The sequence below is a fragment of the Lepisosteus oculatus genome, chromosome 20 (assembly GCF_040954835.1).
Source record: "Lepisosteus oculatus isolate fLepOcu1 chromosome 20, fLepOcu1.hap2, whole genome shotgun sequence".
Lineage (NCBI taxonomy): Eukaryota > Metazoa > Chordata > Actinopteri > Semionotiformes > Lepisosteidae > Lepisosteus > Lepisosteus oculatus.
In genome coordinates this window covers 3,778,669-3,805,056 of record NC_090715.1, presented here as the reverse complement: position 1 = coordinate 3,805,056, position 26,388 = coordinate 3,778,669, and the positions used below count along the sequence as shown (strand labels likewise).

The 26,388-nt window shown below is 45.9% G+C and overlaps 1 protein-coding gene and 1 non-coding gene across 3 annotated transcripts in view; one reads left to right on the top strand and one right to left on the bottom strand.

The window, feature by feature from the left end:
• The window catches only part of carmil2 (capping protein regulator and myosin 1 linker 2), a 50,466-nt gene that overhangs the window by 15,399 nt on the left and 8,679 nt on the right, over nt 1-26,388 (bottom strand). The window contains exons 1-26 of one of the 2 annotated variants that reach the window (XM_069181217.1): nt 26,211-26,297; nt 25,050-25,109; nt 22,424-22,545; nt 19,582-19,679; nt 19,132-19,202; nt 18,328-18,401; nt 17,880-17,955; nt 15,404-15,492; nt 14,358-14,452; nt 13,781-13,867; nt 13,342-13,451; nt 12,924-13,001; nt 12,342-12,418; nt 11,745-11,849; nt 10,810-10,879; nt 10,500-10,581; nt 8,496-8,592; nt 8,171-8,225; nt 6,292-6,464; nt 5,294-5,362; nt 5,075-5,168; nt 4,399-4,497; nt 3,357-3,485; nt 2,870-2,983; nt 1,209-1,384; nt 446-533 (exon numbers count right to left, since the gene is read on the bottom strand). In XM_069181217.1, coding sequence (XP_069037318.1) covers nt 446-533; nt 1,209-1,384; nt 2,870-2,983; nt 3,357-3,485; nt 4,399-4,497; nt 5,075-5,168; nt 5,294-5,362; nt 6,292-6,464; nt 8,171-8,225; nt 8,496-8,592; nt 10,500-10,581; nt 10,810-10,879; nt 11,745-11,849; nt 12,342-12,418; nt 12,924-13,001; nt 13,342-13,451; nt 13,781-13,867; nt 14,358-14,452; nt 15,404-15,492; nt 17,880-17,955; nt 18,328-18,401; nt 19,132-19,202; nt 19,582-19,679; nt 22,424-22,545; nt 25,050-25,109; nt 26,211-26,282 — 2,460 coding nt within the window. In that variant the 5' untranslated portion in view covers nt 26,283-26,297. Of the gene's footprint in view, nt 1-445; nt 534-1,208; nt 1,385-2,869; nt 2,984-3,356; nt 3,486-4,398; nt 4,498-5,074; nt 5,169-5,293; nt 5,363-6,291; nt 6,465-8,170; nt 8,226-8,495; nt 8,593-10,499; nt 10,582-10,809; nt 10,880-11,744; nt 11,850-12,341; nt 12,419-12,923; nt 13,002-13,341; nt 13,452-13,780; nt 13,868-14,357; nt 14,453-15,403; nt 15,493-17,879; nt 17,956-18,327; nt 18,402-19,131; nt 19,203-19,581; nt 19,680-22,423; nt 22,546-25,049; nt 25,110-26,210; nt 26,298-26,388 lie in introns of those variants that run through there. The other variant, XM_069181216.1, reaches the window with a different exon arrangement.
• trnak-uuu (transfer RNA lysine (anticodon UUU)) lies at nt 25,817-25,889 on the top strand. The gene has a single exon. It is a non-coding gene; the product is annotated as a tRNA-Lys (tRNA).

Here is a 26,388-nt window from a genome sequence, read left to right as displayed (position 1 = left end):
TTCTTAAGGAGTGGCAACTTAATTTAATTTCTAGCAGACAGCGCTGTCAGGAAGAGCACTTGATAATACAGGCACTGCTGCAAATCCAAAACAGGACCAAAGCTATTTCATTTCCTCCTGTTTTCCCCACTAATAAGGACTATGACAGCAGTTCACAAACAATTGAGTTCTAGTGGTAGTCTGCATTAACTCAGCATGTTAATATCCGTACATCTTATTTTGTCTCATGACTACCTATTTATACAGCTACCACTCTGTGTCTCCTTCTGTCTCACTAGAAATATTCCAATTAAATTGCTGTGTCTTCAGAATTAACTTCAGCTGCTGTTCTTAGTATAATAGCTGCCAAGCGCAGTGGTGAGTCGGCCCCCCGCCTCATGTCTGAGCCCCGAGTCTTCCGCAGCCAAGAGTGAATCAGCTCACAGCTCCACACGACTGCGCTCACCAGTTTCTGCTGAGACGTTGACAAGTCCTGTAAAATCTCGTCGATGATGCTCTCAGCCAGAGTGACGCTTATGGACAGTTTGAGCTCGCTGAAGAGACAGGGACATGAAAAGCGGGAACACAACACAGAAATAGAACGGGATGAAGTCAGTAGCCCTTCACCTGGGTTTCACAGAAAATAATACATTTCACACAAAAGAAATTGAAAAACCCTGAGAAGATCACATCATCACAAAGGAACAGAGATGTTAATTGAGTTTCAATTATTTCTAGTGATTAAGGCACAGCGGTCTTCTAACAACACAGCTTCAGTTAAATTGTTCTTAGGGGTTCACTGCCAGTCCTAAAGAGCCAATTTTCACTGATTCTGTTACCAGCTAAAACACAGCCTGAACACGAAAGTGAAAAAAAAAGACCCCCCAAGACTACGCCTATAACCAGATAAAACCCTATGGCCATCTTTCAAGGATATTAAAAAAGGAGGATGCAAAGGCTTCTTTTCCTGCCAAAATGTAAATAAAAATTAGTAGCTCCTGAGAATGAGAATGAGCTACTCAAACACACATTTGCCTTCACATTTACAAGTGCCCTTGCTATCTGCTGTGATTTATGCTCCATTTGTCCTCAATTAGCACTTGATTTGTCACAAGAGTGGCATATGTCGACTTCTTCCTGCCTTCCTTCCTAGGGGACGGCTCTTTAATGACTAAACCCTTGGTTACAGTGTGGTTTAGAGATACAGAGCAGATGTGCGTGTGTCTGACCTGAGTTTGTTCCTGATGTGAGCTCCCGCCTGCTGCATCAGTGTCTCCTGCACAAAACTGGCTGCCTGCCTCGATTTCTTGGACACACAGCTGGCCAGCTGGTCCCGGACAGCAGTCCTCTGGATCATCCTGGGGCAGCTTCTCTGTGCAGCGCCCAGCATGCACTGGACAAGGTCCTGTGACACAGCAGGAAGAATGCCTGAGAATCCGACCAAAGCAGAGACCTTTGACTTCCGGCATATTTCTTGCAAACGCTGCTCATGACATCCGCCTCTTCCTCGTCCATATTGATTTCCGTCAGTATTGATTAGGAAAGGCCTGTGGTTTCTGTGTTGTAAATTCCTAAATTGAACTTATAGTACATCCTATGGAGTCCTCTGCCTTGAGCCTATTAGCTTTGAAATTTAGTAACTAAGTTCTGCAGAAACTTTAAGCCTTCTACTTAATTCACCAGCAGCTATATTGCTCTGCAACTCACCACTGGCAAATAACTGAAGCTCAGAAGGTGTGAGCCTGGGATTTGTGAGCCTGGGAAACAAACTAAGGTTGCTGCTGGAAGAGGTGTTAGTGGGATCAGCAGGGGGAGCTTACCCTGCAGTCTATGTGAGTCCTAAAGCCCCAGTATACCATCAAAGTGTAGTGCTGGGGACACTACACTGTAAAAAGGTGGCATCCTTCATATGAGACATAAAACCAAGGTCCTGACTCTCTGTGGTCATTAAAAATCCCTCTGTGTTTCTCAAAAAGAGTAGGGGTGTTACCCAGGCATCCTGGCCAAATTTCCCCCTGGTCTTTACCAAACATGGCATCCTAATAATCCCCATCTCTGAACTGGCATCATCACTCTGCTCTCCTCCCCACTGAGAGCTGGTGTGTGGGGAGGGTTCTGGCACACTATGGCTGCCGTCGCATCACCCAGGTGAAGCTGCACACTGGTGGTGGTGGAGGGGATCCCCATTACCTGTGAAGTTCTTTCAGTGGAGTATCCAGAAAAGTGCTATATTCTGTGCCTGTCCTGACTCTGCAGCTGTGAAAGATGCTCCAGTGAAGTTTGATTTCTAAAGTTGAGTGGTTTTCAATTGAGGGCCCAGCGAGCTCAACATTGCCACCCTCTCACATCGCCTAAACCTCCTACTGGGGCACAGTTATGTAACCGATACACCCAGCCACTATGAGTAACCTTTCTTTTTTGCTTATGTAACTCTGCACGCAGCATCACGATATACAGCACGTCCTTAAGAAGAGAAAGCTGCAATCAAATCTCAGAGCACTAAAATGCAAGGAGCAGGCAAAAGTGTGGAGATACTGTAGCTTCTTCAGTCTACCTAAAGCAAAACAAACGCATAGTGTTGCTCTTCTTAATAAGGGCTGCACATCTGATTCCAAGAGCATGGTCATACAGAATCACCTTATGACCTTGTATAGAAGCAAATTACTAATATGAATGGTGAGATTCTCAGTCAATGAAGTTCTGCTTCTAAGTAGACGTAAGGGACTTGTCTACTGGTGTTCTGCCCATTTAGAGCTCAGAATTTGATTAACTGAAGGAGCAGTTTGTGACCTCACCTATCCCCTCTCCTGTCTTTCTCCTCAACACTCCGTTTCACATTTACCCTGGCATGTGCATACGCTGGATGGCTCAGGTTCAAGGAGCCCTTTACCTGAATCTCTTCAGTAATGTCATTGGTGATGACCCGGGCTGCGTCGTTCAGCCTGTCTTGCAGTGCACTGGCACTAGATGGCGCTCTGCCCAGCTCATACAGGGTTGGCAGCAGCTGAGAGGAGGAAGAACAGTTCCACTGGCTGCAGCACAAACATGTCAACAGCACACCCACACACAAGCTCGGCACAGTTTTTTTTTGTTTTTATATATACAGAAACTGATCTGCCTGTTATAGAGCATCAAAAGCAAAAACAGTGCCCATTTCTGTCTATATTCTCTTGGCTATTTGTTGTATTTTTCTGTCAAAAACAGGCCTTCTCTGTCACACAGCTGAGCCTTAATAGAAATAAGCAGAAACAGTTCTGTACATGGGTAATCCAGCCTGACGATGATGAACTGATCCTGGACTTTGCTCTACGAGAGCTGTAAGAAGGAGAAGTGTTTTCCTCACTTCTCCTTGGGGGCACTCCCAGAGGGGCACTCACAGAGATGGAGGCCCTGGCATCCCGCAGCACTTCCTCCGCAGACAGGATGTCGTCCTGGACTTCCTGGACGCTGCAGGAAGTGAGCGGCTTCACGCTGTCCTGGACTTTCAGACACAGGCGCTGCACCAGCTGAGAGAGGACAGGACAGGGGAGAGACAGAGTGAACACGCCATAGCTTTTGGGAGCATCCTAGTAGTGTGGTACTCAACTCAGGCAAGAGAGAGAACTGGGTAATGGATACTGAAGTCAACAGAAGCGCGTCAAATCAAGGGGCAGACCTTCCCGTCTCCCCAGAATTCCTACTCACCCCCCCTAAGTGAAAGCAGACCTGAACTCCGCAGAACCCAGAAGATCTGATTATCTGACTACATACTCCTACTTACACCCTTCTAATAATCTTTAAACGCAATAATGTTCCGTTAAAGGCGGATGAGCATTGTAAGTCATGTTTCCAACAGGGAGTTTGAAGGAACAGAGGGAACAATATTGTCAATGGTTTCCATGTGGTGTAAAGACAGAGAGCCCTCTTACATAAGCCCTGTGCTGCTGTTTCCACAGTTTGCAACTTGTACGCAAGGCTTGGTCTGTGCCTGAGAACTGTGTACGTTCACCTTTGAGCTAGGGTGTCTCTCAGATCCTTAGGTGTTTAATCTTCACAGGGAGCCCTTACATGCGATTAACAAGCCACTGCTGCAAATACAGCATTTTTGTTCACAAGCTGTTAGAAACTTAATGTTTCTGTGTTAAAACTGTATGTTCTGAACTGAAAAGGCACCAAATTAGTCCCCATTACATGTTTTAAGGGCAAAGGACTATATTTCTAAAAACAATGGGTTTTCTCATCAGCTACTGTGTAGTAACTGTGATTAAATTGTTTCTCATTTACAAAGCTTGTAAAGAAAGTGCTCGTAAACAAGGGATGAGGAATCCAGAATGTGATTTATGGTTTCTGAAAGTCAGACAGCACGACAGCTAATGGGTGGATCAGATGGAGATCCAGGATGGAGGCCCAGTCTCCTCAGGTAAGCCACGCTGCCCCTACCTGTTCTGAGGTGCTGGTTATAATCCCCTGCTGCAGCCGGAACACCTGGTCTGAAACAAAGGCCTGGCGCTGGCTGTTCCTGACCAGGCAAGACTGGATCTATGGGACAAAACAGTATATTCAGATTGCAGTGGGGAAAAAATAACACCATATGTGGGCTATGACAGGACGTAAGGGTTATTTTTCAAAAATGTGGCAATTGGTAATTATTTTCTTTATGATGTGTCGACCCAAATTACCAATTGTGTTAAGAGAGGGGATGAGACACGCCCACATGCAGAACCAACCAGCATTTGATGTGCTGTGACCTCCATAGCACCCAACGGGAGAGTCGGCAGATGTCACTCAAGTCTGCAGGGGTTACACAGGTCACAGGGCTGCCCGTTTGCTGGGAATCCAAGAGATGCCTGGCCAGCTCATCCCAAACCTACTTGAGCACAACTCTGCCAGCAGTCTGGCCTTGCTAAGGGAATCCCTGACACATTCGGCTAGCAGCACAGCCCAGCTCATTTTAGCAAGATCACTACCCATGCTTCAAGACAGAACTCAACAGCACCAGGGTAAGGGAATTTTCACAATCCCTGGCTCACTTTCTTACTTGTCCTGTTCCATTTGAAGTCCCATTATTTCCACAGTACTTGGGCTACTGGCTACTCCTTAATACAGGAACCCCCACCTTCTGCAAGGCCTCCTCTGTCTTCTCCGGGCTGCTGCGGTAGGCCTGGGACACATCACTCATGGGAATGGCCATGGAGCGTAGGGTGTAGTTCCTGGAAAGACAAGCTACACTTGACACAACCCAAACCGCAGCAGGACTTTTTTATTCCAGTGTAAGCAATTCCGATTTAATTCAGCTCTGCGGATACTTTGCCCAAGTCATTGAGTTTATACTTACTTTTCCATTGCATTCGCCACATCCAGGAATCCGCTGGCCGTGACGTTGTTCTTGTCCCAGATTAGTGTTCTGTGCCGGGGAAGAAACAGACAGGGGCAGTCCAACGTGAAGAATTACTACAACGCTTTTGAGCACAGGGGGCTGGAGAGTTTTCTGCATGGGATAGAATGCTGGTGTATGTGCTTCTCTGACTAGGGAACACTGAAGAAACACGTGTTGTCTGGACTATCTCAGCAGCGCCCAGGACAAGACTCAGATAAAAAAAACATTTTCAGTAAAAAAAAATTCAACGTTTCATAAAAAAACATTGTGCAGTCTTCACATTTTAAACCCTATGCACAACTTTTAAAGAAAGTGCTATTCATGTCCTCTTGAGCTGCAACGTGTTGTCTCTGGATATATCATTTGAAATTTCAAATCCACTTGGTCCTGTTAGTCCCTTTTTCTCAGTAAACCACATGACTGGTAAATCAAGCATGTTCATAGGTTAACCTAGTCTCTCACTCACTTTTCTAAGGACAGCAACAAGCTTTTAACTCTTAAGCTCTTAAGCTCTTGAACATGAGCACATTTCCATATAAAAACCATGCATTTGGATTGATCAGTAGCAGTTTATTACCCTATAAGGTGTAAACAAGGTCAGAGAGTTAGGCAGTTAGGTCAGTCTTGGGCAATTCAGCTAAGATCCCTGTTCCCTTTCATTTGCTAAATCACGAAAGGATACATGAGTAACACCTCCACTCGAGAGAACCTGAAGAAACGTAGGCCAGCTGGGAGTGCACAAAAAATGGTTCTTGAGGGCCTAATTGCTAACTCCTAACAGGCTTAGGTTACTTCAGTGCAGAGCAAGCTGAGAGTAGAGTCAATACAGATGGCAGCATACAGATCAGGAGGAGGAAACTGTGGCTCCAGTTATTGATCTTCAGCAAAGACTGAAAAAGTTCAGGCTGTCTACCCTTCTGGGTGTGCACTCCCTGAGAGACTCTGTGCCTGGATACCTGAGCTTGGTGTTAATCTGCAGAGCCTTGGCCAGCATCTTGGCCCCAGTGTCTCCAATGAGGTTGCCACTGATGTCGATCTTGGTGAGGCTGGTGTTGCTGCCCAGGGCGTTGATCAGCACGGTGGTGCCGGTCTTCAGCTTGGAGTCGGCCACTGACAGCGATTCCAGAGGCTGGTGCAGAACACAGCAGCAGTTAGGACAGGTCATGCCAGTGTGCAGGTGAGTGCATGGTTGTAAAGAAAAGCGCTGAGGCTTCACGAAGATGAGCTCCTTTCTCAGTCTAATCCATGACATGTAACACTTCAACAAAGAAAGCTCTGAGCCTACTCTGGGTTATCACTGCTACACTGGACCTATGAGGTCAATGGTGGAGGACATTATTAATGGTGATTTTCTTTGTAAAATCATGTTAATTATTGCCATGTATGTTTTCCCCTGTTGGGTCTTACACATCGTCACATAACAATGACACCACTCAACGCCTAATTAGCTCCCTTTTTACTCCAGGATCCCTAATGACCAAATAACTGGTGTATTATTGAGCACAGCTCTGTCACATCTGTCCAGCTCAGAAGCTGAGGTCCTTCACAAGTCCACTGCAACAGCCTACAGCCAAGCACACCTCCACCGGAGTGTGAGGCAGAGGCTGTGATGTATGGTCTCTGCAGTGGGACACTGCCTCTCTGTGGCTCTGTGGTGGTCTGAGCTAGTCGGTGAAGACCCTTCCGATTGCTATGCATTAGACAGCATCTCTGCTTCCCCCAACAACCTACAGTCTGTTGTTTGAGTGTAGCCAGTATGTACTAGTAACACCTGATTTATCATTCTTAAAAGCGAGCAAGTTGCATCCCCACATGGGCAACAACCATTTAACACCGTCTACGGCTTGTTGGGATATGAGCTCCCCCAGTTGCTCACATTCAAAAAGCCATCAAGCCTGCTCAACTGCAGTGAGCTTCACGCAGAGCTAGGAGCGGAGAACAGTATGTTATTTACAGAATCTGGGTTTGAAGCTTGAAACGGTTCAAAGTTTTATTCCCTTTGAGAGTCTCAGTGGTCCTGGACAAAAACTACTCGTAAAACACAGCCAGAAACCCAAACTGCTCCAGGAAAGAAAGAGGATCTGCGTGAGAGAGCGCTGCTCTCAACTCAAAATCAAAGAGGCAGGGCAAGTATAACAGATTTATTCTGAACAGCTCTAGTATTCCCGAACGAGAGAACTATACTAATTATCTCAACATTTCCGTTCTTCCAGTTTAATTAGTGAGGTGATATCTCACAGGGATAGGAATCGGAGTAATTAAAGCTCTGCTCTGCTCTGCTGGCTCAGTGGGCTTTAATTCTTAGTCTGCACATCTTCAGAAACAGGACTCATTCCTCACCCAGGACTACAAAGTCTTCTGCCCAAATTTTGGGTTTAGCAAATATATCCAAGCCAATATATTTGGATATATACTTCTATGACAGAGAGCGAGAGATACACCGCAGCTTCTCAAGTTCTTCTCAAGAAAGCGGTCTCATATTCAAAGAAATAACTGTAATATAAGACAAGCATAATTAACAAGTAAAATGATTCCCTGAGTGTATGTTGAAAGCACAGGGCACTGTGCATGCTGACGCCCTGGAGAGTGAGTCAGTTCATCACAGGGCACAAACACACGCAGACATGTAGATACACAGGGATAATTCAGGGATGCCAATCAAGCTCACCAGCATGTCTTTGGATTATGTAAGGAAACCAGAGATACAGACATGGGGAGAACATGCAGACCCCATACAGATGGGCATCCTCATTTTCAATTGCAGCCTCAACAGCTTCCAGAACTACCTTGCTCCAAAAACAAAACGGATGAAACAACCAAACAGCTGAGACTCACACACTCTTCCTCCTGGATGAGCTGCACGATCCTGTGCAGGACATCAGTCAACGCCCTGCGAGGAACGAGACACCTCATCAAAATCATGACATCAGTGTCATCCAATATGACAATATGACATAAAAAACAACTGTATTTTCATCTCCGCTGGGTATGATGTCATGGCCAGAGGGGAAAATGCTCTGTCTGAGAGGAATTGCTTTACAGTTACAAATTGCTCTCTAGGAGCACTATCAGTAAGTCTTACAGTATGCCCTGCCTGTTCTCTGGGACTGCCCCTGTGCTCTGACTGGGGGCTGGGGCAGTACCAGCTGCCCGGACTGACCTGGACTTCATGGTGAAGTTCTTGCCCAGGGCGAGGTGGCGGATGGACTGGCTATGGCCGATGGACAGCACCAGGGTCACCATGTCGCTGTCGAAGCCTTTTAGAGAAGGGACACCACAGGCAGGTGAGCAGACACAGCAACCCCCTGCGCCCGTCTGGTTCATCTCTGATGATGAACCCAGGATGAACCAGGAAGAACCTATGATGAACCCAGGCCCGGCCTTTCTTAACCTCTGCTTGGCCTAAGCGTGACAATGATTTACAGACAGTCCGCATAACTGCAAGCCAGTTCAGTGTCCTTTTCAGCATTTTCCTGCCAATGAATCGCAAAAGAGAAAAGTCCCAGAGATGAGCTGTTTTTATTTTCCCAGACATGTTTTAAATCCTTTATTATTATGACCCCTTGCTTGTAAATGCTGACACTGTCATTGTTTTGAGTCTTTTACAGCTCGTGCATTCTCTGAGAATTAACAAGGAAACTGTACATTCAGTCTGTGGGGTCATTCTTCCCCAGCAGGTGAGACAGGCCTGTTCCCAGGGGCAGACACTCCATGATTAATCGCGCAGGGCCAGATTACAGCGTCACTGGTCCCGAAGAGCCATTTAGGGCAATGAACTGATTAAAAAGGCCAGGGTTTCCCATCACTGATGTAAACAACTCCTGGCACACTCTCAGCTCCAAGAGATAATTGGCTTTTTATACTCTTATACAGCGACAATATAAATTCGGACGTATTTCGTTGTCAAACTTGTCTCCGTCATGGCACAATAAAAGCAGCAATATGAGCCTGATAGGGGATGTGAAGGGGCTGACCCCTTACTGAGAACAAACATAAGCGAATTATCCCTTGCCTTAATCAGTTTTGTGTCTGTGCCCGTAGACAGCTCGTTTCAGGGGAGCACAGCCAGCACAGGACTGAAAAACGGTAATTTAGGGAGCCATTGATTTTCTTCCAAAAAAGAAAGGCTTCTAAAACCGTCCATCTATCTGGCACACCGGTGGTCCTCCAGCCCCGAGTGCACCTACTGGCAGTCTCCCTCCTGCTGAAAAGGCGAAGTGGCACACTGCTGTGGTTCCCTGGCCAGTATGTGTGTGACTTTCATTTCACTATCTGTCGCCTCTTGTGCTCAATGTCTCCGCGTGCTTCCTTTTTTCCCTCCATAACTTCCCATTTTGGTTAATTCTTATTGTAAAACCCACGACTACCTGTTTTAAAATGGTAAGAAAACAAATCTATTTTTTTTCATTCAGAACATGACCTATACATGGTTAGCCCTCATCTGTGAAGACCCAGATATAGTAAAAAAAAAAAGGTTAACCTTTCCTACAAGGCACGTCTTTACTATGAACAGTAAACTGGGATCCACTGTGAGCCGAATCATACGGTTGATGAACAAGACACCTTCAGACAGAACATGATTTTGAAGTTGCTCAGAAAGCAAGAACAGCCACACCTGTGTTGAAAGGACTGTTAATTACCTCAACCCATCCTGTATCAAATTGTCTGAAAATAAAACATCCAGTCACTAAAAATAAAAACAAACCGAATCACAGACACTATCAACTATCACTGTGCTTTTAATCGGTTTTTACATTTCTTTTATATCTCTTATTATGCAACATCACCTTATTAGCCACCTTCCATAATGAGCTGCTCAGAGTTCTTGACATAAATCAAATTTAAAGCAGCTGTTCGCTTACTATTCCAGCCTTTAAATTACAGTTCATCTGGTAATAAAAGGCAACTATCAAATAAAGTAGATTAAAAGTAAATATTTAATTTAAAGGTGCAGCTTAGCTTCTGAATAGTGTAAAACTAATAATATCATCACAGCACACAATTAATAATGAATAATTCATAATGACAATTGAGCAATCTCTAGGGCACAGTTTACCCACTATTTACGTTCAGGCTCAAAACTTTAATTCTGGCTCAAGGTGTCTGTATGTGCTGGAACCTGGTGGCAGGGAGAGGCTGGGAGCGATCTCAGAGATGTCATTACCGTTGTCTGAGAGGTCCAGACTCCCGATGGCCCTGGCTTCGAAGATGTGCTCTTGAATAACCTGGGCACCTGCGGACCTGAGCTGCACCCGGGAAGCAAGCGAGAGACATCCCCGGAAGTGCAAGACAGAAAAACATTAGACTTCGTTTAGAAGGGCAGCCCTGTGCTTATCCATCCCTTCTTCCTGAAAAGGAAATCTAAAATCTTTTAAAAAATGAAGCATAAGCTAAAACAATTCGCTAGCAGGTGTGGCTGAGGCCTGGCCGAGTGTGTCACTGATCGCGTGCCTGTGGGTTACAGGTGGCTTTACCTCACAGTTGCTGAGGTCCAGCTCCAGGCCTGACAGCTGTGCGTTGGTGGCCAGACCCTGCAGCAGTAACCTGCAGGAGAGCGAGAGGGAACACACTCTTCAGCACCACACCCCCGTCACGCAGCTCCCAGTAACGCAGGAAAGCATTACTGAGCATACTCAATAAGCTGCATAGCACTCGAAAAGCATTCATGTCAGGCTTCAAAGAAAATCAATATGAAAAATGTGAAACAGTAAAGTTAACGACAGGAGATGAGAGATGGCATGCATCGCAATTAGAAAAAACAAAACTCTCTCCGAGTGAAGCAAGTGACACATTTTTCTCTCGGAGACGGTCTTCTATTTCTTATTTGAACAGCCTGCGTTGGAAACGTATTATACACACATTGTAAATACGTAATTCTTTTGGTGATACTGCTCAGAAGGTTCAAATTTAACCTTAACAGCGAGCTCTTCTAGACCCACTCTGTAAGAGTCCTCAAGTCACCTGTGAATAGGTCTGTTCAAGCCAAACTGAAATGCTCTACGTCATTGTGACACCAAAACGCCTGCATCTTCCATCTCTACAAAATCTAATGCATAGATGAGCAGTGTAGAATAATGGAGTAAAGGTCTTAGGTGAATGAAAGAGCACACCCGTGCATGAGTCCACAGTAGACAGGATATTTCTAAAATGCAAGACTGTGTATTAGATGCCTATATTACAGTATTAGTTCAGGTGGGTGCTGCGTCAGCATGTGTAGGCTGCAAAGGAACAAGTCATAGGTTTATTCCATGCTGAAAAGAGAAGAAAGAAAAGTTCTGTTCCATGAAACGTTGTGTTGTCTTTCTTCTTTTTTCAGCATGGAATAAACCTATGACGTGTATATTACAGTATGTAAGCTTGCAGGGGAGGTTTCAGTTAAACCCCTCCCGATTCAGCTGGACTCACTCACCTCAGAGCCTCAGCAGGCAGCCTGGTACCTGAAAGGCCGACGTATTTGAGCAACGCACACTGGCTGAAGAAGTCCTTCACACTGCGAGTTATTTCCTTCACCTTCCTGGGGAGAGAGGCCAAGTCAGCGGAACAGCCGCTGTTCTACAGAGCTGCAGCAGGAGGGGGGCAGGCCTGCTGCCCGCTCGAGAACATGGCACTAATGAACAGCTAAAGGTAGTTCAGACAGTGGGATCTGCAAGAAACCAGCAAGTACACACTACACAGGGGCATCACACACTACCAGATACTGCTGTTCCTCACAAAGATCATTTAATGGAAGCACTTCAAGTGTTTTAAGTTTCATAAGCATGTATCACTGGACTATTCATTCAGGACAAAAAGGTCAGATACAACTTGCTCCTATCAAAACTGATGAGAGTATGAACACATACAATGTTTAGAAATATACACCCACTTTTGCATTTTCCACGCATTCAAAAAACCTTTTCAAACCTGCTTCTACAAGTCACTCTTTAGTTCCTTCTCATCTAGCTAGACTCCAGGTGGAGCATAGCAGTGCTGCTGGGTTAAGGGGAATAAGGAACCACAGACTCACCTGTGTGAAAAGATGTTTCTGGACAGGTTGAGATAGGTAAGCTTGGAACAGCAGCCAGCTGACAGTGATACAAAGAGCTAAAAACAAGATTAGAAAGGGATTTTAGCCTTGTAATCAATGGGTTAAGAAATGTCCAGCTGATCAACAGAGCAATAAACACAAATATACACCTTGGGAACCCTATACAGCCATGAAGTCCCAATGTCCTGGGACTTTCAAAGCCAATATCCCAGTGTCATTCAGGAAAAAGCTAGACGAGATCCTTGGATCATTAAACCAAGAGAATGTGCATTTACATTTGAGAACAGGCATTTCTTTCCATAAAGGTTTGCAAGAATGTGGAACAATGTAACCATATAGTGAATCAGCTGGATGGCATTCTCAGACCACTTAAGTATGAGCAACCAGAAGTGCGAGTAGAGCAGCTAATGGCCACCTCACACTTGTCACCTCTTATATACATAATAGTGAGGAGGGTGATCCTCTCACTTTGCTAGCAGGGCCTGTAGTGCAGCTCTGTGGGGCAGAGCCTTCAGTGTGTGGCTACCGAGGACAAGGGCGAGGTGTCCAGCCAGTACTCACAGTGTCCAGAGGGCAGTCAGTCCCACTCAGGTCCAGGTGAGACACTGCGTTGCTGCAGGATAGGAAGTTAAACAGGTTCTATCAGAGAAAACGGAAATGAACAGACTTGTTACTTCCTCAAAGTTTTGATTATGTGCTGCTCAGTAAGGTGCTAATTTTAGGTACAATCTACATGTTAATATAGAAAACAACTCAATGTGCTGTAGAAAACAAGCATTGATTACTGGCAATGAAGCAGTTTGCGGAACAGATGACTGGGATTAAAAGTGCAATGAATCAATACAGGTACTGGAATATTAACACCTTTTCTGTCACACGCAGACTGAATTAGGAGCAGTCAAGGGGTGTGGATGGGGTGCCTGGATCATCAAGGTGAGCTGAGAGAGCTCCTCTTTCTGGTGAGGCCCACAGGACTCACCGTGGCCTCCTCAGTGGCTAAGAGCCCTGCGTTGTTGGAGAGGTCAAGGTGGCGCAGGGAGCTGGAGAAGGACTGGTTCAGCAGGAAGGCCTGGGCCAGGCTGCCCACACCTGGCACAGACGGACGAGAGGGGGGCGACACAGGAAGGATAAGAGGGGGCAGATCCCAGTCAGAACACACTTTATATAAGGACTCCATGCCAATTCTGTAGAGGATAATGCAGTGTGGATTTCAAGAAAAGGCTGGATAAGGTCCCTGGTCCAATTAGCTTACAACAACCAGTTGACTATGATGAGCTAAATGACATTTTGTCGTGCCCTTTTCTTCCACAGTCATGGGCTTCTAGGCCCTGGCAGGAGTTGAATCACGTGCCCATCCATGGGCCCGGCCATCTATGATCAAACATTAGGAAAGCCTCTCCCTGAGGCTGAGCTCTTACCTTTGGGCGAGAGGGATATTCTGGAGAGGGACAGCTGCGTCAGCCCACTGGGCAGCTTCTCCAGCTCCTGGCTGAGAGCTACCACACCTGGGGAGGGGCAGCACGTCAGACATGCACAGGCAGCAGCAGGAGGCCCTTTCTGTCAGCAGGCACCTCCATGCCTTCACAGTCTACAGCAACAGCTGGCAACTACACATGCCACCTATTTCTACTCAACAGTACAGAGAGAAGGAAGAAAAGAATGAGAGTCTGCACTGAAACACCCTCTCTTCCCCTCTTCCCCAGGAGCAAGTAAGCCTTTAAAACTAGCATGCCTGAACTGGTTTAAAAAATAAGAATTGTTTTCAAATTATTTTTCTTTTTCCTTTCCTCCGATGTTCAAAAACCAATTTCCTCCTCTCAGAATGACAGCAAGGCTGGCTGACAAACTTATGTCCAAGAGAAACACTCAGGACCCCACAATGTGTTTTGCTTGATGGCACCTATTGTAGCTCCTGGTTTGTAGGTCCCGTCATGAAAGCACCGGGCCAGCAGCCCTGACCCTGTGGAGAGATGCCCAGCGGACCACACGCCCCACCTTTGTCCTCAATCTGATTGGCCGACAGATTAATGGTGTGCAGAGCCGAACAGGAGTGGTCTCTGAGGGCACACGCCATCTTCGGCGCGAAGTCCCTGCGGGGGGAGGGGGAGGAGAGACAGCATCAGCCACTGCAAATCGTAGGGGATCTGTTGACTACCCCAGCTAACTCCCGCTGTGTGCATTTCACCAGTTCTTCCTATACTGCATTCATTTCACAAGCCTTCACCTCCACTATACCACAGTTGATTTTTTCATTCTCATCTTATACAGAATGCGCTCATATCAGTTTTATTCTGTAAAGGGTAGAAATAGTTGAATCATGGACACATAGTATAAGCAGATTTAAGGTGGATCATGCTGGGGCTTGATGTCAATGGTGTTGTGGGTTTGAAGTGTGTGCTCTGATGTGTCCGCACTGCAAGGGCGTGTGCCTGAACTATCCAACCCAAACCCATCTAGTCCCAGACCCCGTGAGCAGGACACACCTGATAGAGGCCATGCCACATGGTCAGAGACCATCCCTCTTCCTCATGGGGAGAAACCCCTAAGGCCTGCAATTTTGTGTAGCCAATCAAATGCAAAGTGCATGTCTGTGGGAGGAACACCAGAGTACCAGAAAAACCCACACGAACAGAGGGACTCCACACAGATAGGAATCCCTCGCCAGAGTCGAACCCAGGACTCTGGAGCTGTGGGGCGGCAGTGTCAATCATCGTGTCACCTACCAGGTTTAATAAAATTATTTTTAAAAGAAGAGAAACTCACGAATTGTTCGTCAGATATGATCTTCCTCTAGGTATCATGGGATGCCCCCTACAACCAAGAGTTCATGTCCTGCCTTCCGCTGACTGTGGCCAGGTGCATCTGAGCAGCCTGTGCTTTACAGACTGACCGCTGCAGCCCAATCAGCTCATGTCTTGTTCAGAAGATAGCAGCACAGACAGTACGAGCCCAGCAATACAGGCGGTCTGGAAAGACGTGTGTATGGAATGCGCTCGACCTCTCCCAGGACAGAGCTGGGGCAGGAGGCAGGATGTACTCACGGCTTCAGCCCGCTGTTCTCCAGGCACACCTCTTCCAGCTTGGGCGAACGGTTGATCATGTAGAGCACCTGTTCCAGCACCTCGGGGCTCTGCACGACACACACAGCACCAAGCGGAGCTCGGATCAGCCGCACCGGGGCGCAAGGAAGCACAGCGGAGTCGCGCTCTACGGGGGTTATTGTGGTCAGTTCGAAAAATCCCAGGGAGAATATGTATGTGCAGGTTACGGGCAAGGAGAACACAAATATGTACTGTGGCAGAATGCGGGGGCGTGTTCAGTGTGGAGGCGGAACCCTGGGTTAAGGGCGACGCGTTGCCTTGGCAACCGCAGCTGACCTGGCTAATTTAAGGATGAGCCGCAGCTGTGGGGGTCCGTTAAGAGCACACTGGAATGAAGAGCAGAACCCCACAAGGGGAGAACCTTCTGGTGACAGTCCCGTAAGGGGTTGTGAGGAAAGCATTGAGGCCATGTTTTTGCTTCTATTTTCTTTTCCTAGTCTTCTATCTCGCTGTGATGATTCACCTGGGCAGGCTGACTTCTCTTTTGTTTTTGGCGGCTCTCCTTTTCTTCCAGTGTGGACTATCCGTAATTCAGCAGGGTCCAGACTGAATACCACTGTTCCAAGAGACCTTTCTTTTTTCCCTCCCAGACTGGACCCCCTTAAATAGGGATAGTCCAGTCTGGATGCCGCTGTGCAAAATGGTGTGCTTTTTCCTTCCCTTTTCTTGTTTTTTCTGACCTCACACTGGTACCTCCGCCCCCTCAGACAGGGTGTCAACTTTTACCAGTCCTCCCAAGAACCCTCATTATAACAGTCCGTAAGAATATGTCTGCAGGAAATATATAGTTTTTGGGCTACAGGCTACAGGTTCTGAACGCCAGATCCACAAAGCACAAATGAGAGGCAGGCCTGCTGCACCAGAGAATCAGTCCCCTTCTGCAGAGTATAAACACTTTCTATAGGGCGATGAGTTATATCTGCAATGGGGAAACACAGTACACTGTAAAACCACTGCACATTGGAAACTTTTATGAGGAAACCTGTACTGGAAGGAATCTTCCACTGAGGTGAAAGGGGTGGTGGAATTGTGCTTAATAAGAGAAAAATTGGATTTGTGGATAGTTTAAGGGTAGTCATAAAAGCCTGGTTCTGTGTCAACAAGTCATTTCCCACACAACGAAATGAAAGTCTTAAATGGCGATGAGAGGCAGTGAGGTTTTGAGCCCACACATTCAGGTAAATATTCAGTTTACCACAAAGATAAAAGGCCCCATTTATTAAGCAGTTTTCTCTACACTACACTTAGCATTTGTAGTTTCAAAAAAAGAAAAATAAAGTACCGGTTATTATAAAATATAAACACCCTTTAATGATTCTTTAACTGATAACCCCAAAGATGTACAGTATGCAATGCTTTACTCATTTCTTAGATTTTCTAATTAGGATTTGTACCTGAAAAGTATCACACAGTACCAAACAGATCTCTTCCTTTCAAGAAACTGTATCTGACTCATGGAGTCACAGCCCATGGCCCAGGTTGTGACCGCATGGTTTACACACAGCCTCTGTAAGAGTCCTCAAGTCACCTGTGAATCAGTCTAAATCATCTCTCCCAGGGGAGAACAGCACAAACCCGCCAAATACTGGAAGTCCTTGTGATGTCTCCCATGTCTCAGTGTATCACACGCTTCGCAGGGGATGAGGGGAAGAGACAACTGAAGTGGGCTGTTTTAAAAGTCAGGTGAAGGCACCCGTTTCTCATGCACTCCTCCACCATTGTCAGACAAAGGATGCGAGCCTGGATAGCTACCAACAAAGTTGCCCTCTTTTCACCTTGACACCCCTTTGTTGGGCATAGTCATGCAAACAGGACAGTGGTTCCCAGACTGGCCAGGGCTGATGGATCGGGCCTGAGCTTTCTCCCAGCCTGGCAGAGGTTATCTAATCAAATCCAAACACGACTAGACCACATAGGTCTCCAGAACAGCCACCCAAACGATTTCTTTAATCCATGCACATCCATGATACTTGAGCTCTGATCGGTTTATGGTGCTTGACTGAAACACATAGCAAACGTTTATAGTGGCAGAATTCCAGCAGAGCAAACTAGTCCTAAGCTTAGTAAAGGACATCTGTTATGACCAGGGCAGTGCTGTAGGCATGACGGACCCTAGAGCGAAGGCACCATAGTCCAGCGATCCGCTATCCCGCGTGGCCCTCTTTCACCGGGGCCGAACCGGATGTGTCTGGCTCCCCCGCGCCCGTCACTTCCAGACCCTGGCCGTGGACTTGCGGGGACGGTTTTGCCTCAGGTTGGCTTTGAGCCATGGTGCAGCGAGCTGGCCACTCTCCTGGAACTGCGGTGCCCTAGCTCTTGGGTTTGTAAGACCCACAGCACAACAGTTGGAACGTACGTGTTTTTTACTCTGGCATCAATTCGAGGGTATGAGGTTGGGGAAGGGGGAGGGACTTACCAGTCTGAAGTCCTTGCTGTAGAGCTTGGTGAACCACTGATTGAAGGACAAGGCTGCCACAGCCAGGGCAACATCTCTGAGAGGGAGCAGAGAGGAGAGCAAGGTTTATTGGCTTATCACCTTCAGTCGCACCTGCTTAGAGCTCCAGAAAACCACCCTGAGTGTGTTTTCACTGTGCGTTAAAGACATTGTGACACTGTGTGTAGGTCTTCCACCTCTTCCTATTGAAGGGTAAAGCAATTCTGATGGTGCAGTGGCAGATCAGCATGTAATACACGCAAACACATCAAATGATATCTATAATATAGCATCATTTGTCTTGTGATACAAAGGTATTCAAGCCCACTGTCTTTTAATATTTGGACAGAGAAACTGACTTGAAACCAGCTGCAGGGCGAGAAAGAGATCCCCAGAAGGTGAGAAGAAAACCACGCCCGGGCTGACTGACCTGCTGTCTAGGTGGCTGAAGTCCAGCAGGTTGAACTCCCGGCAGCTCTGGACATGGTAGATGTTGTCCACATCCTGAGAGGCATAGAAACAGCCAGAGACAGAGGGAGGGTCACAGAGGTGACACACAGGCGCGATGAAGTCGGCACTGGCTGGAGGAGTGCTGGATAACACACTGCATCAAGGCCAAACCATGGAGAAAACACAGGAAGCCTTGGACAGAGGCATCTCTTTGGGTTTTTTTACACATGGAAATACACAGCTCACCAAAGGAAGTCGGATTTGCTAGTGTGCTGTTCGTTTTCTTGTTCCTTCCTGATAAGAAAAGCTTCCAGCTGACCACTCCGACATGCGCACTGCGCCTACAGAGCTGGAACAGTTGCTATTTCTAAACTGTGAGCAAACCACATATTTTCCATGATACCTTTGGCTGGTTTTCCTTTGCACTTTGTGCAAATAAGTGAAACTTTTGCTGCTCTGACGCGAGAGCAATCACTGGCAGGGCAGAACGACAACCCTGAAGGGGTGCTGGTTTCAGTGTCACAGACCGCAAACGCTCAATGAAAAGACTCTCCTCTTCATACCTGTGTTTCCCTTAAATCACAATGGAAACCAATGGTGTGGTGGTTCTTTAGCACTTAACTAAGAGCTAAACACAGGCTTTGTGCACTGGATAGATACCATGAGACAATGTTTCAAATCCCAAGTATAATATATTTATAAAGTGGTTTACATTCTGTCCAAACAAAATCTAGAGGCTTGGAGGACAAGTAAGGGGTCTATAGAGACTAGAAAGCATACTGACCCACTGGATCTCCTCTCGGCAGGGGAACTCATTGAAGTCACACAGGGCTGCGTAAGTTTCTGAAAAACCTCCTGAGGGAGACGAGAGAACAGAGAGAAAATAAAAGATTTAGCCTGCCAATTGAAGGTCCCTGTTGGCAAGTCAAGAATCAAATGAAGAGAAAGAGAACATTAAACAAACAGAGTGAGAAATGTTTAGATTATGAAGAACAGCTGCTAACTGTAACGATACAGAAAAATGATGTTATTGAAAACGCACTGAAGATACACCACGATCACTCTAAACTGGCAAGTTCAAGCCAGCTGACTAACACTGAGGTAATAAACAGAGAAGAACAAAAATAAATCAAGCTGTGGTTTCACACTTTGCTCACTGTGTATCATGTCATGTGTATTAATATCTTTTTTGTATTTCTGACTAAAGAAAAGTTTTGGAAGAGACTCTGCTGACCACATGGCCCCTGTCTTCCATTCATGTGCTCTTCCACTGCAGTTGTCAGCCTCTTGAATCTGTCCTGCAAGTCTGGAGGCGTCTTCTTCAGCAGCTTCCTGGGAGGGCAACAGAACGCAGACAGATGGGCCCACCAGCTCTTCCTTTTTCATCGTTCACTTCTGAACAAACTGACACACGACAATCAGCAAGCCTCCGATTTTCAGTGATGGCCTTTATACAAAACTCAAGCAATTATTTCAAAATAGTAACAATATGGGTACATAGCTACAAATGATGAAAAGCACACCGACAAGAAAAGCCTAAATGTGTTTGAAAATTTAGGTACAGGACGCCAGTCCGTCACAGAACACGCAGACACAAATGTGCACATTCACTCTAGGGCCAATTTACCCAGAAGCCAATTAATATATCGGCGCATCTTTGGACTGGGGGGAAACCCAAATAAATACGGAGAATAACACACACTCGACGCAGAAAGCACCCAGGAATTGAGCCCAGATCCACAGTGCTAACCCCTGCACCACTTTGGCACACTCTTATGTGGAACATGAGATTGTACTGTAAATACTGAGAATCTAACTCTTACAATAACAGGATCATTCTTCCCTGCACAGTAAACAGCTGAATAAAATGTGCTCTTATACATTTTGAAAGCTACTGCATTTTATGACCTGTTAAAACCGAAGATACATGTGCTGTTTGTCAACATAAAGGAGTTTTGAACAGATGTATCAGGAACCACTGCAGTTTCATAGAAAAGTCATATCTTATCATCTGCATAATAAATGTAATCTTAGAAATGTGCAATAATTAGAGCTGAGCATAAACAGTTGCATATTCTCCTGGGTAAAGATTTGTGTTGCATGCTTGAAAGGATTCATTGTTACTCATTTAATTGTCTTCCATTGGTATTTCTAGCTTCTCAGAATAGGTTTAGCTTGATTTTGCCCAGAGAAAAAAGTAGGTTATATAGCAGGATTGAATTTAACAGCGTATACGTCTAGGAAGCAAGAGGATCGCTTCACTCAAACAGTGAAAGTGGACACAATGTGACTTTTAAAAAAGTCCCACATGGCTGTTTATCTGCATTCACAGATCACACACACACATACGCAGAGGACTGGTGTGTGGGAAGAATTTGCATCATGTTAGCAAGACTCTACTTCTCTCATGGAAAATCTGCCTGGAGCTGAACTGACTGCAACATAAAAATATAATCATACAATAATTGGAAACAACTTCCTGTTGCTGTCACATAGCTCTTTCTGGTTTGTTTTTTTCGAGTTTCATTTAGGCTGGGGTATATTTATAAATCCTTTTTCATAAATGTCTGTTCCAAAAAAGAAACCCATTAAATGACTTCCTCGCGAGAGCTGTGCAGCTGGAAGCAGAAGGACTGTGGCGTCATATCTCTGCCCTGCCGAAGAGGCAAGGTGCAGCAGTCCAGGTTCGAGCATGTACCTGCCATCAGATCTCCAAATGCAACCTGTTCCGCCAGATCCATGTGAGATCATACAGGGAGGACGGCTTCCCTACACTCTGTATATCCTCACACTGTTACAAATCACTCTGCATGCTTAAAAATGAAACAAAAAACTAAAAGATTGTAAGATATATATATAGAGAGAGAGTGTCACGACTGTGCAAGATGAGCACTCATGAGAGTGATATACATGTGTAATATACATTTACACACAGGCCCTGTTTGGGCTGTGTGATATGGCAGGCTCATTAGTTAATTAACAGGGGAATGATAGAAGTGGTTATATTTTCAGAACAAATTCAGTGATATTTTCGGAATTATTCTGTATATTATTATTGTTGTTGCTATTATTGCATGCATGATTAAAGGAAGAGCCCCCCCCCACACACACACATACACCTCCACCACTGTACCCTTAAAGGAAACAACTGCTCTTTCGTTCCCCCGTTCAGTGCTAAATTCTGCAACAAGCAGAATGAGCAGAAGCGTGCAGCAGCAGCATGTAGTTCTCCCCCCAACACTGTCTCCTTGGATTGTTAGCTACAGAGGACCCCACACACACACACACACACACGGTGACTCAGTGCTGTGCTGTGGTTCGGGAGACGTGACACACAGAGAGGCAGCTCCTGCCTTTCTGCTCGCTGAGTGAGTGTGAAGCATTGAGGATGCCTCCCTCCCGGAAATCAACACTGGGCGCCTTCTGACTAAACACTGTGAAAGCACCATGGGAGTCTCCAAACGAATTTCACTTCACAGCTCTTATTAGAGGATCGTGGGAGTATGGAACAAGCTACTCAAGCAAAGCTTTTCAAGCCAGTATCCTGGCTTCTTTCAAGCAGTGGCTGGAGGAGATCCTCCAATCAGGACAAGAAGCATCCTTTACACAAAGAGGGGTAGGGGTCTGGAACAACTTAATTAGCCATGTGGCCGAAGCCAATAGTCCAGTGAGAGAAGCTGCTGCATGAGATACTCGGATAAAGTGACTTCTACCTTCTAAACAAGTTAGATTGGACACATGACGAATCCCCTCGCTTGCAAACTGTCTTGCCTTCTACCGTTCTCACATAAGCATCATTTACATGAACTTTCCTGATGCTTCATGATTACATGGGACTGACCAGCACTTGCTGTTTTTGTAAGTATACTAACAAGAACCGTGAATGAATAGTGGTTATTTTTGCCCTTTGTTCCGAAGGGCCCCTGTGTGTGTGGCTGCTGGGCGCCTGAGGCAGTGGAAAAAGCCCAGCTCACACACTGTGTGGGCTGTGCAGGACGCAGCTCTGTGGGTGCTCAGCCGAGCCAGGATGTGGGACGGGGGGTGCGAGGTTAAGCGAGGGAAGAGGCGAGGCTCACCCTGGGGAGGAGTCCGGGAAGATCTTCTTGAGCGAGGCAGTGATATGACTGACCATGTGCTCCAGCTCCTCCAGCGACATCAGGGTGAGGGAGTAGCACAGCCTGTCCGTCTCGATGGCGGCCTGCAGCGGACAAACACGCGGGCACAGAGGCGCAGGTGGAGGGGCTGCGCACACTGGCAACCGCTGCACATTTCAACGCCAGCCACAAAACCACTGCTGGGAGACTCCGCTCGCGTGGGAACCGGAGGGAGTGCGGAGCTGTGAGTCAAATCGCACCAGGCGGGAACAAAGGACTGCAGGGATTCTAAACAGAGCGGCCGGCCTCCCTGAGGAGTCAGGCAATTCAATACAATCCACCCTACAGGTGTCTGTCGCTGCCGATGGCAATCAGACCTGAGGAGGCCTCTGCTCTCTGTAGTCCCGATAACATCACTATAGGTGCAGTGGCTTCCTGTTCTAGTTTCGGGCCATACAAACTACCCCACGGAGGCAGTAGCAGTCGGGACAGAAGCATATCATACTTAAAGCTGACAGGTCAGTACAGTCTTTCAACAGAAACCACCAAACAACACTGAATTCCTATTCATAAGACCAAATACAGCACCAGCAGGCACATTAGCATCTCAACCTGCCAGTATCGGTGAAGTAGGACAGAGGTCAAACACGTTTATCATCGTCTACAGGGAAGAAGGACGATTTTTGGCTCACGATTACAAATATTGGTTTCTTGTTCTTGGCGATTCATTTTAATTGCCCTCTCTGGGGCAAATTTTGTTCTGTAAAAGGTCAAGTCTCTGCTATGGACTTTCTTTACCTCTAGTGCAAAAACCGATTATAACTGCTTCAGAGACTAAGGGAGATTTTTACTTTTTTGTGCTGATTGTGTTACAAATGTAGCGATTTATTTGCTTTAAAAGACTAAAGATGGAGTTAGTCTACTTCACCATGCCGTCTAGGCCCTGTAGTGTACAGGACACAGGTCATCAAGCATTTTTTCAGAATTAATTTAGTTTTAAAAATAATTTAGGGATTCTAATCATTACAATAAATACTATTTAATTAAAATAATTTCTGTTTTTCTCTGCAGCAGATCCCGGTTAAACATTTCAGAAATCAAAAGTTTAGAAGCAAAAGTCAAGTTAGTCTTAATTTGGAGAAACAACATGAAGGTTCAGTGTCAACAAGGAATATTTCTAGCATACTCAGTACCTAGCATATTACTTTTCAATTAGGATGGGACATTTTAAAAAAATGCATCTATCAGACATTTAGATCATAACATCTTCCCTGAGCCTATATTGTGATGTGAATTTGCAAGTACTAATTATTTTTAAAATGTTTAATTTGACCTAAAAATGAATGCGTTTTCCCCAAGTAATATATATCCTGTGTACATCTTTTTTAGGTTTTAATGAATATTTGCAGTATGTCTGTCATATTTCTGAGAATTAATATACTGTAAAGTACAGTCTTTAATTTTGATGAGCTGTGCATTCTCCCGTCCTCAAGAAGGCTTCTGCATAACAATAGGTAATACAAATTAATTTTAATTAACATTCATCAGTTTTTAAATGGCTACATGTGAACAGCATTGCCATTGTATTTCAAAGGTCTTTGACCAATACAAAAATGCACAGCATGATTGCATTTCAAAGATACTTTGTAATTACATCAGCTTTCTCTTAAAATGTGAAGTGAAATTAAAGAGGTATCTAATTTGCTCATTGCAAGCAAGTTGTAATCTTTCTCACAATATAAAACCAGCAGACAGGAACTTCCAAGCAACATGACCACAGCACAAGCTTCTACAAGCACTGTTTATCACAGCTCAATATCCTTCCAATGGTGCAGTTTCGTGGAACTCAAGACAGACCACAAGCCAATTGAATTGAAAAAACTTTTCTTCAAAATGGGTCAAAAATACCAGAATCTCAGAGAAACACTTAAGCCACCCACTGTGATAAATCTCACAAACACACCTTTCTAGAGATGCACAGCAAGAAGGAAACATTTTGGACCACAATGTTCCACCTTACATTAAATAACAATAACAAATATAGTAAGGTCACTGAAAGGTCGACTTGCAATAAAGTAATAGAATTTCTTGCCAGCGGGCAACAAAACCAACCAAGCATCTGTACAAGAGCAAACTGGAGTTGTGGAAACATGCAACATAAATAGCAAGAAACAAAACTGGGCAAAAGGCACTCATTCACAGTGAAATGGATTCCTATATTCTCCAAATCAGGTATCAAAGATCTCACATTGTGGTAATCCTGTAAGTGGACATATTCAGGCTGGGCTGAACCCACTCTGCTCAGACTCTGACCTGTCACCCAGCTCCTCTATCACTCTTATCATTGTCCTGGCCCCATCACTATTTTCAGGATCTCCAGCTGAGTGTCAGCGAAATCATGCTACTGTACATCCACATGTGTCAGACACCTTAACATCAGGGCTAAACAGGTCTCCGTAGTGGGACCCCTGTGCACTGGCTTTATCAGTAGACGATTTCTTGAACCAGTGAGCCACCTAAACTACTGCACACGAATGATGGTTTATTCAATGTTAAGGGCCCCCAAGGTGCCAAGTAAAACAAGCAGACGAGTGAATGAGCAGCTTACCTGGTTGAAGTTTCCAATGGTGATGGCGTATATCTCCAAGTAGCTGAAAGAGCTCTCCACCTGCGGCCAGAACGAGGACACGGGCAGAGCTTGTTACACAGGCAGCACAGGCAGTGCTCTGGCATTGTGAGTCATGCAGGTTAATGAGTGAGGGAGAGAGGAAGGGGAGAGAGAGAGCACGCACGAGAGAGAGAGAGAGAAGAGAGAGTGTGTGTGTGTGTGCGCGCTCAGGACAGGAGGGCAGAGTGGAGCCTTTCCTGCTCAGAAGAGATCTGCAGGACGGGTCAGGCGAGAGCAGTCCCTGAAACAGACCCCCCTGCGTGTGAACCTGGGCTTTGAGCTCCTGGGCTGTTGGTGCTGGCTGGGCCAGGCAAGGAATTTACAGTAAAGACACAATGCGTTATAAGTTATGAATGAAACCTGAGGCTTGCTATTGTTCTATATCAGGACTTTAAAGAATAATATAAATCCACATTTAGTCTCCAGCGGTGGGCGAGCGTTGTGAGACCACATCTCTGACACACATTTCCTATGATGACATTTTTTTGGGGGAAAAAAAAGCCTATGCTAATTTTTAACTCTGAATTTCAAAACACTTCATTCCTGATTTCAGCTGCTTTCTAGACGCTCATTTCTACATCAGTGACAGGGGTCTGTTCAGTATTGTGTCTGGGCAGCATCTGAACACAAGATGTGGAGACTGGAGCAGTGCTGCTGCCTAACAGAGCTGTTAACACAGCAGCAGGGCAGGGCCAGGCCAGTACGGAGCCTGGATAGCTCAGTTGGTAGAGCATCAGACTTTTAATCTGAGGGTCCAGGGTTCAAGTCCCAGTTCGGGTGACACATTCCTTTTGGGCGGCACTGTGGCTAAGGATCTGTGGCTGGAAGGTTGCCAGTTCAAATCCCGTGTCCGGCAGAGGAATCCTACTCCGTTGGGCCCCTGAGCAAGGCCCTTAACCCCAGCTGCTCCAGGGGCGCTGTACAATGGCTGACCCTGCGCTCTGACCCCAAGCTTCTCTTCCTGTCCATGTGTCTGTGTGTCTCATGGAGAGCAAGCTGAGGTATGCGAAAAATACATATTCCTAATACAAGAAATTGTATATGGCCAATAAAATGATCTTATCTTAACTTACTGGGAGAGAGCAGAGCTCTAAGGTATACCTGGCTGCTGTTGGTGGACCAGTAGGTGGCACACTTCCCTTCCAGACCACAATTTTCAAGCCCCTGCCCCATTATGGTAGGAGCTGCTGTCCTTTAAATGAGTATATAAAACTGACTTGCTTAACGTTCTGCTCCTGATCTGCTGTGTAGTGGGACTGGTGGAGCATACTGGTTGTTG